Source organism: Hyalella azteca, unplaced genomic scaffold (assembly GCF_000764305.2).
Source record: "Hyalella azteca isolate HAZT.00-mixed unplaced genomic scaffold, Hazt_2.0.2 contig12764, whole genome shotgun sequence".
Taxonomy (NCBI): domain Eukaryota; kingdom Metazoa; phylum Arthropoda; class Malacostraca; order Amphipoda; family Hyalellidae; genus Hyalella; species Hyalella azteca.
This window is the reverse complement of record NW_025942712.1, coordinates 91,784-109,190: the sequence shown is the minus strand read 5'-3', so window position 1 is coordinate 109,190 and position 17,407 is coordinate 91,784. Positions and strand designations below refer to the sequence as shown.

General features: G+C 37.6%; 2 protein-coding genes across 3 annotated transcripts in view; one reads left to right on the top strand and one right to left on the bottom strand.

Annotated features, from left to right (window-relative positions):
- The window catches only part of LOC108682755 (probable tRNA (uracil-O(2)-)-methyltransferase), a 43,450-nt gene that overhangs the window by 21,375 nt on the left and 4,668 nt on the right, over window positions 1-17,407 (top strand). The window contains exons 1-5 of one of the 2 annotated variants that reach the window (XM_018171991.2): window positions 13,167-13,395; window positions 14,542-14,634; window positions 15,420-16,110; window positions 16,325-16,441; window positions 16,747-16,917. In XM_018171991.2, the coding sequence (XP_018027480.1) occupies window positions 15,456-16,110; window positions 16,325-16,441; window positions 16,747-16,917 (943 nt within the window). In that variant the 5' untranslated portion in view covers window positions 13,167-13,395; window positions 14,542-14,634; window positions 15,420-15,455. Of the gene's footprint in view, window positions 1-13,166; window positions 13,396-14,541; window positions 14,635-15,419; window positions 16,111-16,324; window positions 16,442-16,746; window positions 16,918-17,407 lie in introns of those variants that run through there. The other variant, XM_018171992.2, reaches the window with a different exon arrangement.
- Window positions 392-4,260, bottom strand: LOC108682757 (N(4)-(Beta-N-acetylglucosaminyl)-L-asparaginase). The gene is made up of 3 exons (XM_018171994.2): window positions 4,015-4,260; window positions 2,010-2,166; window positions 392-1,432 (listed from the first exon to the last, which is right to left on the bottom strand). Exons 1-3 carry the CDS (start codon window positions 4,196-4,198, stop codon window positions 682-684), a joined length of 1,092 nt encoding a protein of 363 aa, XP_018027483.1. The 5' UTR covers window positions 4,199-4,260; the 3' UTR covers window positions 392-681.

Here is a 17,407-nt window from a genome sequence, read left to right as displayed (position 1 = left end):
GGCTGGAGCTGCGTCTTGCTTATTTATCACAGCTCTGATGTTTTCCGATAATTGCTGGCCGAGCTCCAGGTGGTGTTTTTGTGGAAGATTTTAATGAAGCTCAAGACTTGCATTTGGGATATAAATATCACGGTTGACCGATCAAAATTTTTAACCTTCGTGTCCCAAAGATTTCATTGAGATTAAACGGTAAGAAAATTCCAATCAAATGTTCCAAATGTCACGAGTTGTTGATTTTAAAGAGTACGAAAAAAAAGAGTACGAACGTACGAACGTAAAGAGTACGAACCTGCAAGAAAATACGAAATAAAGTCATGCTTCAAGATTAAATATCTATGTTTAAAATTGTGTCTTTAATACCAGGGTAATTACAAATATCAATTTTCAGAACTTTTAAATTTTTATCACACGTTAGTTTGACAGGGTTGAAGAAACTGATATAACTCAACTGATGCATTTAATTTGAAATGAAACCTGTAAATAACACGGTGTCAAACCCCTAATAATAAAATTACTATATTCATAAAACATCGCGGTGGTGAAGAAATTAATTGTAGTAAAAGGAGAAATAGTCGTATGTAAACTCGACTTCTAACGTCATTAAATTCTATTTATTTATTACATAACGAGCATGAATAGTAAAATAGTCATCACGCACTAACTATATAAATAGTAAATCATTCATGAGCAAGAAACATCAACCGTTGTGACTCCATTTTCTGAGTCCGCCAAACTGTACTGGAAAGTTGTGAAGCCATTACAAGCTCCTCCATGCCGCCCGTCCAAAGAGGCGGATACTATGGCACCTTCGAAATTGGGATAGTAATCAATGATTCTTTGAAGGGACATTCTTGAAGCTTCTTCTGGTGAATATCCATCACGCATCTTCTCAACGGATATCAGAGCAGGCAGGAGTCTCATCATAACATCACCATCCCCGGTGGCTGCGGCGCCTCCTACGTTCCTATCGACGTAACAACCGCTGCCTGGAATTGGCGAATCTCCGACTCGTCCAGGAATCTTATTCCGAGCCCCGTTTGTGGATGTTCCACATGAAATTTTGCCGTCTTTATCAATGGCTATCATGCCTATGGTGTCGTGATTATAACGATCAAAAGAAGCTCGTTGGTCATTAGTCCAGCCGCTTGCCATTGACGAAACAGGCGCGTACGGCCCACAAGAAGTGCTGGGATCAGGGACAACATTCTTCCAGAAATTAGGCTGGCAGTTTTGCTCTTTCCAGGACCTGTGCATCTCCTGTGACTTGGGCGTAGTCAAATTTTCCAGTTTAAAGCCCATGGAGACAGCGAACTCAGTCGCTTGACTGCCCACAAGCAGCGTGTGTTCAGTATACTGAAGAACGTGTCTGGCCACTGATATAGCGTCCTTCACTTGTCGTAGAGCTGCAACCGCCCCCACGTCGTGGGTAGCTCTGCAAAATATGCAAAATCAAATTGGCTTTAAATTATCTTACGTATTAAATTACGAGCAAGCTTTAGCTGAACTCTTCAGTAATTTAAAAGTTTAATTATACAAGAGTTTGGCAGGAATATTGCGAGTCCGGACTGTTTTTGCTGTTGAACGATAAACTTATTACGATGCTTGTAAAAAAGTTTAAACGTACTTAATTAGACTTTTAAAAAGAAACGGAACAGTCACAGTTGGTTTTTGCCAAAACTGAATGTTCGGACATTCACAATTCACTAACAATTTGTCAGTACCTACCTGAAATTAGCAATAGTCAGAAAAATATTTAAGCGGCGAAAATTGAATTCTATTATTTTGCATATCCTGTCCCTTCTCGCTGCCAATTATCAGAATAAAGTAAATATTTCATGACCCAATGAAGAATTTATTTCATAATTACTGAAGTGTATTTTCATGGGAACTCATAACACACGAACTCTATAATTAAATCTCGTAGCTTCATCGATCACAGAACATATGATAACTTGAAAAGTCATCTATTATATATTCTCTATATTTAGAGCCATTTCATCATGTTGTACCCATCCATAATGAGAGCGTCAAGCGTAGTTTCCCCATTTTCGTCCGGGCTGCCGCCATAGCCCACGGTGAAGTCGCATTGCTCTCGCTCACATACTGCGCATCCTTGCTCCACTGCGTCCAGAACACTGCCTCCTTCCTCGCTCAAAAGTGCCCATGCTGGAGAGAAATTACGAAATTAATCCTCTCTTGCTCCTGCAGTCCTTCCACGTGATAAAGCGTATTCCTTTGCTGTCGAATCAAAAACCCCTAGCTAGTATTTTCGAAACGTTTTAAAGTTCGTTTTTCTGGTCGGGACATCGACTGACAATCAACGCTCTTTTCGTTTTTCTTTTTCAATCAAATTTTTCGTTTCCAAAGTTTCAACAAATTAATCTGCCTGATCACTCTAAATTTTTCCAGGGAGGAAATCGGGCTGGAATTGAGAGATAAGATGTGTGACATTAAATGTATAATTTATCGAATGTCTATAAAAAAGTTTGACCAAAAATCGCATCGCTAATAAAGCCCAAAAAGTTAATTATAGTGAACGGACCCCGCAAGACGTGCTCTTAGAGGGAAAATTTAAGGAATCGTATCAGATTTTATCTTTCGAGTCTCTTTAAACCTAGAATTTGTACCTAGATGGTGAAATAAATACAGATAGTGATTCTTATACCGGCTTACGACTCGTGGCTGTTTAAAGGTGGGCAGTCTTGATATTTTTTTCGTGCCCAATTTTCTATTGTTTTATGCTGTTTGTTACTTATAGTTTCATCATTCAAAAGTATTCTCCACGCGACAAAATTTTTTCTCGCTTCGAATCACCGACATGTGGAACAGCCTCCTCGATGAGGATGACATCGTTGGCGCTCCAAGTATGAACGCGTTCAAGAACAGACTAGATAAAGCTATGGAAAAATATATGTTCAGATTTGAAATGCCTAGCTCCTTATCGAACCCGGTGGAAGTCTAGTAGCTACTTCAAACTATCGCCAGTCATGAAAAGATCCGGTCAAATGACACGAGTTTAGATCTATGAACAAGGCACGAAAAGGAAAAGAATCGGCGACAGGCCACATCAGGCCTACACTTCAGCGCCGACATCACTATGTTATGTTATGAAAATATAAGAATAAGTCGTAGCAATAACCTATCTTGGCGCAATAAAGCGACAAATATAGTCGAAAGTTGCACTTCCCGCAGGTGCAAAAATAAGTTTTAATGATGCAGCATTCTAAGTTCTACTACCCACTACCCAGCTCAGCAGCTCAAGGTCAGGACTATTGAATTGAAATTCATTCCGCTTATGAGAAAAAATTTACTGTCAAAGCTGAATTGATTCTAAATACAAAAAAATCACATATATCTGATTTAAGTTATTTCATTGCTGTATCGTAAGTCTAAAATAAACGTGAAATCCTGAATTTTCAGTTGTTGAAGAAGGGGCTAATCAATGGCTATAGACTCTAGCCATTGATAGTATAGGTTTATACTATAGTATAGTATAAACCTATACTAGTATAGTATACTATACTATATACAATACTATACTATACAAGTATAGTATAAACCTATATAGGTATTACTATAGTATAGTATAGGTTTCAACAAAATGAGTATTCCCTCCACTTGCCGGTAGGTACTAGAGTTTTCTGTGAAACTTCCATTCGCTACAAGAAAGCACAGACTGTGATAAAATAAATTGTTCATATACATTAAATCATTGTTTTCTTTATCTTTTCCCGAGTTTGTCTGTTTACTTTTTATGTCCAAAATAAGGCTACTGGGTATCGGTTCATTGACTGATTGCGATAAAACATAGACGTCAGCTCTTACAAACGTATTGATGTACCGGTACATTTTTATTTTTCCCGTTTAAAACCTAACTAAAGGGAAGGGCCAGCTGGTGGACAATTAATTCATAGTTTTGCGATAAATTAACGTGTCCACTAAGTATCTAACAATTATCTGGGGAAAGCGGGAAACCATATTCCTTTATTCCCTAAGTTAGCTACTTTAACTCACCTCGAGCTGTTGCGTTTGTGAAGTGCCAAGTGTTGATAACTAAAGGCAATGATGGGTTAACAGCTTCACTAGAATAAATGAAGTACCCTGAGAGAATCTTGAAAAATATGAATAAGGAACCAATACAAGCCATCCTCAAGGTCAATCGGTACACAACTGACGAGGAAAATTTTGACAGTTCCATGGAGTCTTGTTAAAATCTTATCATTATCACTGCCAGTGTGTGAGCCACCTGTTCAAATGCAGTTATCAGCTGATACTAATGTGAACTTAGCATGCCAGTGACAAAGTGTAATTAGGAATAGGGTGGCCCGGTGGCAAGTGGCAACTTGTGTCATCTTAATGAAAGTTAATCCCTCATATAACTAACAACATTAGAGCTTCACTAATATACTTGATGATAAAATTCTACTACAAACAACTACGTGATGAAAATTTTCATCCTGTCTATGCATCTCTTTTACGGTTTTACCTTTATAGTTTATGCAGAAGAGATGACTAGCTAGGTACCTACCATAGACATATAGTGGCAAAGCAGAGACTTTTTTAGACTCTCCCTCAAGTTCATTTTTGACTCCTATAAGTAGACCAGTAAAGTATCCTGGATACCAGACTTATCATACATAGGAAATTGGTTTAAATCTTGAGTAAATGAGGGAATTAAAAATGAACTGATTCTAAAAAATCTCTGGTTTGTCACTATGCTAGAGGCCACTCTCTGAAGCTCGCAAAAGGCAGATGCCGACTCAGCGTAAGGAGCAACTTCTTTTCACAGCGAGTAATTAACTCATGGAATAGTCTGCCAGAGTCAGTCGTAACAGCACCATCTGTAAACAGCTTCAAGAGCAGGTTTGACAGTTTCTGGAGGGACAACCCGGCCCTGTACAGCCCTTCATGCTACGAGTGATGAGGCTTTGATCATCTTGGAACAGACACTGCGACGGGCGCGGTGCTGATAAAAATTGTTGTCGACCGATAAACAGGACCGTCAGGGACCTTAAATCGCATTGTCAAAGTCAAAGTCAAGTCAAAGTTTTTAACACCCTGTACAGTCCATGTACGTACTTGTACAGTTGTACGTATCGATAAGGTCACCCCGCAGGCGCCTATGCTCAAGACAGGGGAGACGCAACGCTTCCAGCCTGGCGGAGTATGGCAAATCTCTGATCGAAGAGAGGAGCTTGGTGCCCCGTCTCTGTCTACAAGTGTGAACCGTGAACTGTGAAGTGACTGAGGTAGAACTAAAACTGGAGGAGTTTTAACTGATCTGAACAGTGAACATAGGCTACTGAAATAATATAAATTTAAAAATTACTTTTTAAAGACACTTCCAAGTTCCAAAGAATCCAGTAGGTATCTCCAGAATCCAATCTTACTGATGTAGGCCTACCGTAAAATATGGTAACTTTGACCACTTTTTTTTAATGATGCTATTTTTTTACTAGATAAGTTGAACTTAAATTGAAACATGCAAAATACAGGTCTATACTCAAGCTTTACTGACCATAAATTGCTGGCTCCTGCCTCTCATAGTTTTGATGTACCTAATTTCAAAAAGAGTGATGGTCTTTGTTACCCCAGCTCTTGGGGTTTCTTTGACCGGGTGGTAAAATCAATTTTATTTTTTAGTAGATTAACTCCAAACATAGTGACAAAGCAGAGAGTTTTTTTAGACTCTCCCTCAAGTTCACTTTTGAGTCCTATAAGTAGACCAGTAAAGTATCATGGATACCAGCATTATCATACTTGAGAAATTGGTTCAAATCTTGAGTAAATGAGGAAATTAAAAATGAACTGATTCTAAAAAAGCTCTGGTTTGCCACTATGACTCCAAATAACTCCAGCCTCTCCAGGTTGTGGTGCATTCACTGCATTGTAGTAGAACTCTTGTCTTCTAGTTAGGCCTACCTACATATGCAAAAGACAAATTTTAGGAGAGTGTCATAGTTTGCCCACACTCAGGAGTCAGGATGATGTATGTTTTCGGTGAATTTTCCCGCGCATTTTCACTTTTTTTAAGCTATTGCTGTGCACAGTGCACAGTTGGCAGTTTGGCGCAATGTAATGAAAATTGATTCTCTTCGTACAAGTGTTCGCGCAATCCCGGCCATCTTTATTTTAGAAGAAATTTTCTCCAAAGTCATATGGCAACACTGAACACCGACTGTTTACATTTCGTATGTATAACAGCCGCAGTTTACGATTACCGTACGTTCCGTATCCGACAAGGCGGACAACCGGAAGAGTCAGAAGTAACCCGGACATGTCTTACATTTTATTATTGTCAGTTCGACTCGCGTAGTCAATATACTCGCGTGTACGGCGCACGGCGCATTTTTTTACCAACGTAGTACGGCGCACCGCGCAGGTCGTTAAAATGACAAAATAAATTCCCGCGCACCTGACACATCTTCCTGACCATGGTAGTTTGCAAATGGAAGGCACCACCCCCCAAGCCCAATGGGCAAAATGTGACCACCTAATGGCAGCCGTGACGGGGTAACATTGACCGGTTTGGAAATTAAGCTAAAATTACCATATACAAGACTGTAGAGTCTGAAACATAAAGAAAAAAACATTAATAGGTGTATCAAACATAAAATGTTATATTGGTAGGGTAAATGCGGTATATTCCGACATTGTGGGTAATTGCGTCACCTCTCTAGTTTTTCCTTTATATTAAGCTTTGTTTAGTTCCATGCGTTCGTTGATGGTTGAAATGGTGACGTCATACATTTGTGCATCGATGATCGAACTAATGCCAAAACACTAGGTCTTGGCCATCTAGCGGGAAAATATTGAGATCCAAAGAGAGACAATGCACACTACCCAGTGAGATCATCGAAAAAAGTGTCAAATTTGACAGTTGACATGGCTCTACCAAATAGTGAATAACTGTTTTTATAGAAAGAATATTATGGTTTGAGACTTTTAAATACGTCTGTGATCGCAATACGACTCACCACATGTCGAATATTGCCACACACAGTGACGGAATATAGGGATTTAGTAGGTTTCCATTCTAAAGGCTTTTTGATAAATATGGCAACATTTTGTGACGTTTCATCGTTGCTGACGCGTAGTCCGGTGATTTGTGAGTCACGTGAAGCCAACAGAAGTTACATAACGCATACAGTAGTTTTTTTATAGTTTTTCATTTCTTGATGCGTCCTTAATGTGTCGGAATATACCGCGTTTACCCTACCTATGGTAATTTTACTTAATTTCCAAGCCGGTCAATGTTACCCTGTCACGGCTGCCATTAGGTGGTCAAAGTTCCCCCATGGGGGGCGGCGCCCCCCATTTGCAAACTATGACACTTTCCTAAAATTTGTCTTTTGCATATGTAAAAAGAAGTCTAGAAGAGTTCTACTACAATGCATCAAAACCTGGAATTATTTTACCAAAAAATAAAACAATTGGAGGGGGTACTCCGACAGGCTTTAAATAATAGCTCTTTTTCGTGGGTCACATTATAATTTTTTAACCTATTAGATATGCAAACTTTTTAAATCTTTCTATTGTGTTACGTCAGGGTGGAATTCTAGGAATGGAAGTTCACTTATAAAAAAGCTTTCCAACCAAGGTGAAATGCTTTCCTTTGATACAGTGCTCTGCCATGTGACTGACTATAAATGGAAAGGAGGATCAAAAGTGGACAAACTGTTTCAATTGTATTATCTGTATAGTATCTCAGATTTGTTATAAAATTGTTTGATAGATATTTTCTATTTTTCTTTTATTTAATGGATTTTTTGAAAATTATCCAGGCTTTTTGTTTGTATTGATCAAGTTTGTTAAGTATTTAGTTAACCAGTACTGTTGTACATATACCATATTTGGGGGCGGGGCTTATGGGCACAACCAATCACAGCTTGAAAGCATCCCCATTAACCAATCACAGCTTGAAAGCATCCCCATTAACCAATCTCAGCTGGAAAGTTGGAAGGGGCTAAAATCACAATCCCATCAACCAATCAAAGCTGGAAAGTGATAGGTTATGTATATAATATAATGGAGTAAATGGACTGAAAGTGGAAAGTTCCTGGCCTTTCCAAGCTTTCAGGTCCTGCTTTCCAATATGCCATGTGTACTGGTTAATTTAATATCCCTCTAGAATTCCACACTGTGTTACGTAGCCTCAGTATTAGGCCTTTGATGGCCATTGACAAAATTTTTCTATGTCAAATTGTTTTTGAGTTTTGGGGGTTTTTGTTGAAAAAACGAAAAGTGGTCAAAGTTGCCCCGCCGGTCAAAGTAACCCCATTTTACGGTACAATGAATTTCTCATCTAATTTTCAAAAATTAAAAAAATTAACTTTTCAATTTTTAATACATATAAATTTTTTAGTATATAAATTTTTTTCAAAATTATTTATTCTGTTAATTGATTCATCATTCATGCATTGCCTCTGATTTCACACAAGTGTGCAAAGTTTCAGATCAATTAGACACGTAAAGGTGTGTCAAATATCAGTTATAAGATTTGTAGCTGACAAAATTATTTTTTTCAATTTTTTAATATTAAAAAAAATATTTTTTTCATTTTTAAAATCATTTATTCTGACATTTGATTCATGCATTGTCTCCAACTTTAAACAAGTATGCAAAATTTCAGATGGATAGGATAAGTAGAACTGTAGAAGTATGTTAGATTTCGATTACAAGATTTGTAGCAGACAGACAAACGGATAAACAAGAAGTGAAGTTGAAGAGAAGTGTTGTAAAAATAGGTTAAAATCATTAGGAACTGTTCACAATTTCTATGAATTAATATTCAATATATTGGAAAATCTAGGCTGTATTTGTCACAAAAAGTGGATCTAGGCCTACACAATACTATAATATAATTTTTTTTGTAGATTTCTCATATGTTTCCCTTATTTTGTCTACCTACCTAAACCCTATAAGGCCTATATCACTATAATAATATCAGTATATAGGATATGTACTATATGCCATATGGTAAAGGGATATAATTTGTCCCAGTGTTGGCAACTTGGCGTAAGCGTGGAGGTTTAGCCTCCAGAAGAACGGACAGGCTGGAGAAGTAGCAGTGTACTGATAGCACTGTGGCGCAGGGCATTCTATATCAAAAGTGGGGAAGGGGCTAGGCTGCATGGAATAGAAATATTTTGGGGTTTAGCGTGTGGGTTACGACCATTATTTTGGCGGCTTGCAGGTCATTGGCTTGCTTGTTTACATCCATGAAGGGATTTAGTCCCTGTGGCTTTCAGCAAGTAATCATGTTGGCTAATTTGCTTTGCAGCATGCTTGCGCACGGGGTGAAGTATGAAAAGTATGCTGGTATTAGGCAATGCTGGGTTATTTCAGTCGTCCCTATCATTCGATGCATATATAAAGACCATATCTAAAGAAGTGTGTATGCGTTTTTTGAAATTCTCATTTATGTGGGTGTGGGAGCATATATTGTAAAGTTTTCAGAAATTTTTTGATTTTGCCCCCTGCCTCCTCCTTTTTGCAGAATAAAATCTAAACTATAACGAAATTAGAAAAACGCATACACACACACAGTCCATAGTGACAAAGCAGAGAATTTTTTTAGACTCTCCCTCAAGTTCATTTTTGAGTCTTATTAGTAGACCAGTAAAGTATCATGGATTGGATACCATTATCATACCAATACCAGCATCAACTGCATCATCATACATAATGATAAGAAATTGGTTTATATCTTGAACAAATGAGGAATTTAAAAATGAACTGATTCTTTAAAAAGTCTCTGCTTTGCCACTATGAATTAATTACGCACTGTTGTAGATCTTTTTTTTCCAAATCAAATGGTTTTAGCTTCAAAACTCTAGGAGGAGATAGGTTTGCAGTGACTATAAGTTAACTTTTCAGTAGGGCCCGACGCCCAACAAAGTTGCGCGCGCCTCGAAAAAGACATTCAAGGGTGCAAGGTTGTAAGACTACATGATATTGGAGCTCAATTTCTGTCAAGGATGCTGCAAACGACGGCACAAGAACCATCCCATATGACTGCAGGCGGATAACTGAAGTACAGCGTGTTCAGACTAGCTATTTAAGTGTGCTACCAGTAATTTAGGCCTATATTTAAATGTTAAGGAACTCCAAAACCCCTAACCCTTTCGCAATCTGTCATGAACGCATAAATCAACGTACAGAGATGGTTTTTGGTACCGTTAGATGCGTCAGAATGTAGGCTAAGCTTTAAGATGAGTATAAAAACCAAAAAAGTCGAAATTTTTTATTTTGACCCAGACCGGGCCAGACTCTTCCCTTAAATCAGCCCAAGAGCCAATGCCAACCCTCTACAATGTCTAGGTACATGCAATAGAAATAGTCAGCCTAGCACCTATGCAGCTGTTCATACATGCCTCAATAACCTCATCTCGCCACACCAGCTTGAAACAAGTAATGCCTCAGCCCACAAGCTGATACTACAAACAGATTATGCCCAATAGCTCCTAGTCCTACACCAATGACTTAAGCCCATACCATCACTTCTTAGAAATGCCTTAAGCCACAGGGTCCGCAGACCGCACCAGACTGCTGTAAATGGGAACGGCCCTGCACCGGACTGTCACATCACCTTGCCCACTTTGGCACTTCGCAGGCCGCAGGCATAAGCCCAGCCCTGGGGTCATAGACTCATAGTCATAGACTCATAGTGAGTAGTGACAAACCAGAGATTTTTTAGAATCAGTTCATTTTAAATTTCCCAATTCACTCAAGATTTTAACCAATTTATTAAATATGATAATGCTGGTATCCATGATGGTAATACTTTAGATTAAGTGCATCCAAAAAAAGGGTGTTTTTTTAACTAAATGTTTTTTGGTGTGTAGATAAAGAATCTGAAATCCGTTTTTGTCGGTCGGCATCGGAAAACCAAATTTTTTTTCCCCGAAGCTCTAATTCGCCAAAAAAAAACAGGCGAAATTGGCAGAAAAACCTAACCTAACCCCATGGTCGGGAAGATGTGCCAGGTACGTGGGAATTTATTTTGTCATTTTAACGACCTGCTATTCCACACCACCCAGCCCGCACCTAACCTAACCTAGCGTGATTTTTGGGTTTTACATAGGTTTACAGTCATTCCCAGATTGATATAGATCATTTCCAGTTAAAAAATATTTTTCGATTTATCCTATTTTTTGCCAATTTTGCCAATTTTTGCAATTTTTTCGACAAATTAGAGCCTCGGGCGTGTCCCTGCCCCCCCCAAAACCTTCAGTTCCCACAGGTCCCCCATTGTTGTTTTCTATAAAAAATATATAAAAAATCAGAAAAAATTGGTTTTCTGATGCCGACCGCCAAAAACGGATTTCAGATTCCTAATCTACACCCCAAAAAACATAATTAAAAAAACACCCTTTTTTTGGATGCACTTAATCTAAAGTAATACCCCCTTCATTGAAGTATCCCGCCTTTTTCTAAAATTCAATAATCTCTCTTCCAGCAAAGTTTGTGAAATTCATTAGCTGCATAGAATATATATATATACTCTCTGCTGTGGTGTTCGAGTTCCGGTTAACATGACATCCGTTTGCTTGTTTGACGCTAATTTTGTAAAGTCATTGCCATTCCTGTGTTTCACCCTCAATTTAATGTAGCTAATGATATTGAATGGCATTATTCATACAAATCTGTATCTATTAAACTTTTACATTTTAAGATCTGATGGAAGTGGTGAGTGTCCCTAATAATACGAGGATGTATATAAAAACATTAATGATCTAGAAGCGGGCTTCAAAAAATAAACATTTCAACATGGCTTGGCTCTAAATAAATAAAGATCATTACTTGTAGTTTAATAAACATGAAGTCTCCCTTTTAAAAAGTTATATTTCGCTGGTCATCAAAGATCAAAGTTTATATCAACTATGTGAGTCGAACTAACAATAATAAAATGTAAGACATGTCCGGGTTACTTCTGACTCTTCCGCTTCTTGGATACAGAATATATGGTAATCGTAAACTGCGGCTATGATGATGATGATATCATCATCATCATAGCCGCAGTTTACGATTACCATATATTCTGTATCCAAGAAGCGGAAGAGTCAGAAGTAACCCGGACATGTCTTACATTTTATTATTGTTAGTTCGACTCACATAGTTGATATAAACTTTGATCTTTGATGACCAGCGAAATATAACTTTTTAAAAGGGAGACTTCATGTTTATTAAACTACAAGTAATGATCTTTATTTATTTAGAGCCAAGCCATGTTGAAATGTTTATTTTTTGAAGCCCGCTTCTAGATCATTAATGTTTTTATATACATCCTCGTATTATTAGGGACACTCACCACTTCCATCAGATCTTAAAATGTAAAAGTTTAATAGATACAGATTTGTATGAATAATGCCATTCAATATCATTAGCTACATTAAATTGAGGGTGAAACATGCCTTTAATGCCCATTGACAAAATTTTTCTATGTCAAATAGTTTTTGAGTTGTGAGGGTTTTTGTTAAAAAAACGCAAAGTGGTCTAAGTTACCCCGCTGGTCTAAGTTACCCCATTTTACAGTACCTCCATGATACTTTTCTGGTCTACCGTCTACTTATAGGACTCAAAAATGAACTTGAAGGAGAGTCTAAAAAAACTCTGCTTTGCCACTATGCCTGGCGTTCACCAACATCTTCTTCCTCCACACTTACCCCCTTCTCTCCACCTTTCTGCGAAAGGGTTAGGTTAGAATTATTCTGCAAGCTGGTACTGAAAGGAGGGGGAGCAGGGGGTAAGCATGGAGGTTTAGCCTCCAGAAGAATGGACAGGTAGGGGAATAGCCTTTAGAAGAATGGACAGGCTGAAGAGGTAGCAGCACTTGTACTGATAGCTCTGTGGCGCAGGGCATTCTTTATCAAAACAATGGGGCTAGGCTGCATGGAATAGAAACATTGTGGGGTTTAGTGTGTGGGTTACGACCATTGTTTAGGAAGCTTGCAGGTCATTGGCTTGCTGGTTTACATCCATGAAGGGATTTAGTCCCTGTGGCTTTCAGCAAGTAATCATGTTGGCTAATTTGCTCTGCAGCATGCTCATGCTGTCACGCACGGGGTGAAGTATGAAAATTATTCTGGTATTGGGCAATGCTGGGCAGCCTGGGCTATTTCAGTCATCCCTATTTTACCTATGAGAAATCATTTTCATTACAGGAAGTTAACTTTACAGTAATTTAGTTGAAATCTCAATTATAATAAATTCTGCAACATTACCAAAATCAAACAGTTGAGTGTGAGAATGCTATTTCCTACACTTTTATGTAAGTTTACTGAGCCTGCCACAGCTATAAGAACTCCTAAAAGATTGTACAAGTATCTCATGAGAGCATGTGAAAAACTTCCTACAGACCCATGTGATCATTACAAACATGCAGTTCGACAAGTGAGTCTCTGATTGTACTATTAGTGGCAGGTCTTTGAGATGACTTGCTAGTTTTAAAAAAAACTTGTTTGTATTATTGATTTTTATGTTTTTTTTTTACTTTTGCCAATATTTTTCAATTTTTTAATCATTTCATTAGCAAAGGTGACATTTGCCAATAGAGCATCACCATTCTATCATTTATTGAATGCCACAAGGTAAGAGCTTTTGACTGATTTCCATACTACCTGAGTCGGAATTTAGGCCTATTTCAATGTCAACTGTTCCCCCAATCATTATTCTTGCTTACTAATCAATCATTTGAAGCGTGTTTTGAGTGCATGATATTCTTTGTGTATTTGTTCAAAGTCAATCTATGCTATTAACACCCATAAAGATTTAAATTTCTTCATCATGAAAGCTCTTCTCTGTAATCTGATTTACTCCTGTAGTAACTTGGTCATAAATGGGACAGCAAAGTTGGAGTTTACAATGAGTAAAATAGCCACATAAATCTTTCATAACAAGACTAATAATCTAGTGTGCTTCCTTTTGATGAAATTTTTTGGCTTTATCAATTGAAACCAAAGCTAAATATTAATTTATGACTAATCACTTCTTCTCATTTGTCTCTAACTTAACAGTCACAGATACTGGAATGATTCTATCTGATTCTTAATGTTTGATCCAAGAACAATTCAATTCTAAAATTCCAATGCACATATGAGCTTATAAGTGATATCTTCTTGAAACCCCACTTCAATTTGGGGGTTAAAATGCATATAATACATATTATGTATAATTATGACTAGGTGCTCTATCTCACTCCAGTTAAGACCCATCTCAATGAAATGAAACCCAAAATTTGACCCAGATTTCTCTCTTCTATGATATACCGTATCCATTTTTGCTTAAAAACAAGTTGCAAGATTGATTGCATGGAGTGCAGTTGCAGCAATTGCATTGTGTTCTGGTCCAGGCTGTAATTTGGGGCCTATGAAATCATCTCAAGGGTTAGGTGATTTGATCTAATTTTTGTACTTCCACAGACTTGTGACGTGTTGATTTTTGCAACAGATTGTGGTGATGAGTACTTCTGAATCATGTTTATAGTTTAGGGTTCATTTAGAAACTATGCAATTTATAACCAAGTTTATTTGTGTGCAGGGCTTCAGACAACACTCGGAAGAAGATGATCCTGAGAGAATAAATCGTATAATTCAGCGAACTATAACAGATGCTGACTGGGTGTTATCTAAGGTAGGTACATATTTATAATGTGTGAAATCATGAATCAAATTAATCATATGATGGTTTGCTTCATATGTTACAGTATTTGGAATAATTAGGACCAATTATCATCAAAGTTTTTGTAATCTTCTAGCTAGGTATTATTTGTGTAGAGTAATTCCCAGCATCATTTAGTTTGTGTTCTGTACAATGTACCCATCAGATCTTGAGATGATCAAAATTTTCAGCAGCACTTTCAGTTGAAGTGTTCCCCTGCCTAAACAATTTTAGAAATTCAAATGTATTTGGTTGAATTTTTGGTGCAAAAACATTCTACACAATGACAAGCTTTGGGCATCAATTAATGTCAGAATTTATATTTTCTAAAATACAACCTGGACCATGTGAACACTTATAAATTTTGATGGTATTGTTCACTGAGGATAATTTGGTGAATATATGCTAACTAGTTTGACCATAATTTTGTATCCAAATGAAGCTTAGGGCCCTACTTTCCATCTGGTGGTACAATCCTTTAACTATGCAGTTAAAACATCATGTTCTCTTAGGTGTACCTTTAAAAATACTAACTTGCAGAAGTTCTATAACCATGATGCCAATTTATTTAATAATTTAATTTAATTATTAATAATATTAATAATTAAATTATTAAAATTAAATAATATTAATAATTAATAATTTAACTTATCAGACTAATGGCAGTGAATTTGTTTAAAATATCACAAGCAAGCTATTATCTATCAACCAATTTTTGCCTGTGTTTTCATATTTTCTATATTTACAATTTGTTTCAGTACAAAAAGATAGAGTAAAATCTTCACCATCTTATCATGGAGAAGCATAATATGGACCACGATTCTGAGGACGGGGCCACCCCTACACTTAGCAAGAAAGCCAAAATTGTGGAAGCACCTGCTGTTATGTCTAATGAAATACCCTTAAACAACTTGATTGATGTGTCGTCTGGCTGCTGTTGTCTGGAGAGCAATGACGCATATACATCACCTGGATTACCAGGATCATTTTCAGACCGGCAAGCGTTCTGGGAAGCACTCAAAGTCCACGTTGAACGACCTCATATACTCAACAGACGCTTGTGCGGCGCAGTCGACATTTGGTGGGGCATTCTTTGTAATAATTTTCCCACACAAGTGATTTCGGATGCAACTGGCAAATCAGAAAAAAATAATAAACTTGATTTACAAGTTGAAGTGAATAAAATACCTGGATACCAAAATACCAAAAGCTCAACAATAATTGATTATGAATTTTCCCCCAATTCTCGGAACTTACATCTGTCGGATTTAGCTTCTATTTGGCAAGTTCTCAATTCAGCAAGCCAAGTTGAAGACCTTAATGAGAGTCCTGGCGAACCCTTTGCAGCTAATTCTTCACTGTGTAGCACGAAATCAAAGATGATGCAGCTGCAGACAAAAGTGACTAGAAAGCTTACAGAAATTGGGTTCAAAGAATTCACCTCAAAAGGTGAAAATACTTATTTTTCAACATTATTATGATTCATCTTTTAAATAACAGGCTAAATGGCATATGAATGTATTCTGAAATAAACTTTTCTAGTGCAAGGCACTAGAACTTTGCTATGACGTGTCATGTTGCATGTAATGAGCTTACCATACTGTAATGTATCACGGTGCACGTAACAAAATAAACTATAAAGGGCTTTAAATTCTGCTTGCAGAAGCGTTAGCGGAAGCCTGGTTGTCACTGGAGAAATGCAGTTGTTGCGTGGTGGTGAGAAAGGTTCTTCCTAAACTACAAGAACGCTACGCCACTGTTCTTGAAGTCATCGTTTTGGGTCAGTCATCAAGATCATTTTTAGTACTCAAGATATGAATTAATCTAGCCCAAAAGCCATTAATACTTTCTCGACTTGTAATTAGCATCACTTGATCCTTAAGAGTCTTTGCCAGCGCTGTGAGCCCTCTGATAGGCATGGAACACTTGTTTTCAAAATTAATTTGTTAAAGTGTTCACTAAACTCTGTACATGTTATAATTTCTTGTGATTAAATTATGTCCATTACAATCATGAAAAGCTATATTGTATATAGACATATGCAATTAACAGAATGAAATCACAAAAACTCCATCCAAAACACAGATGGCGCGAACGACTGCTGTATTTTTCTGAACAGCACCGCGCTCCCGCCGCTACTGCCAGCAAGACCATACATGATAAGCCTCATCACTTCTGCTGGAGCTGCTGTTGAGGGCGAGACGATCGCTGTCTGTGGCCTCTTTAAGAGCACCTATCTTGCCGGTGTTCCTCAACGTAAGTCAAGTCATTAATTTGTTAACTGGTTTTCATTGAACAGTTTAACCTGCTTCTCTTTTCTAAATGCACATCAATTTTTAGCGCATTTTCTCTTAATAGAAAAAATGCACTATTGTGCTCGCCATGTCCGTCTGTCCGTCCGTGACTTCACGTTTTCGTCGATTTTAAGAAGCGGGCATGCCTGTATCAAAGATACGACATCTCTAGCTCTAATGCACTGTACTAATCGCAATGAAAACTGATTTATGCACGAGAAAATGCGCTCTCTGTCACTCACTGCCGTGAGTACTGTGTTACATTTTTTTTAATTAGCTTAAATACACGGTAGACAGAGAGTCTTCATAGGCACTGTAGACGGAGAGGCTTCAATTCCAGAAGCGCTTCTATTGTTAAGAGCAATTCATTAAGCTCATAAATGGACTTGCAGTTTAAATTTGCTAAGGATTTTTCTTTTGTTCGAGTCCTCTCAGTAATTGATCGAATTAAT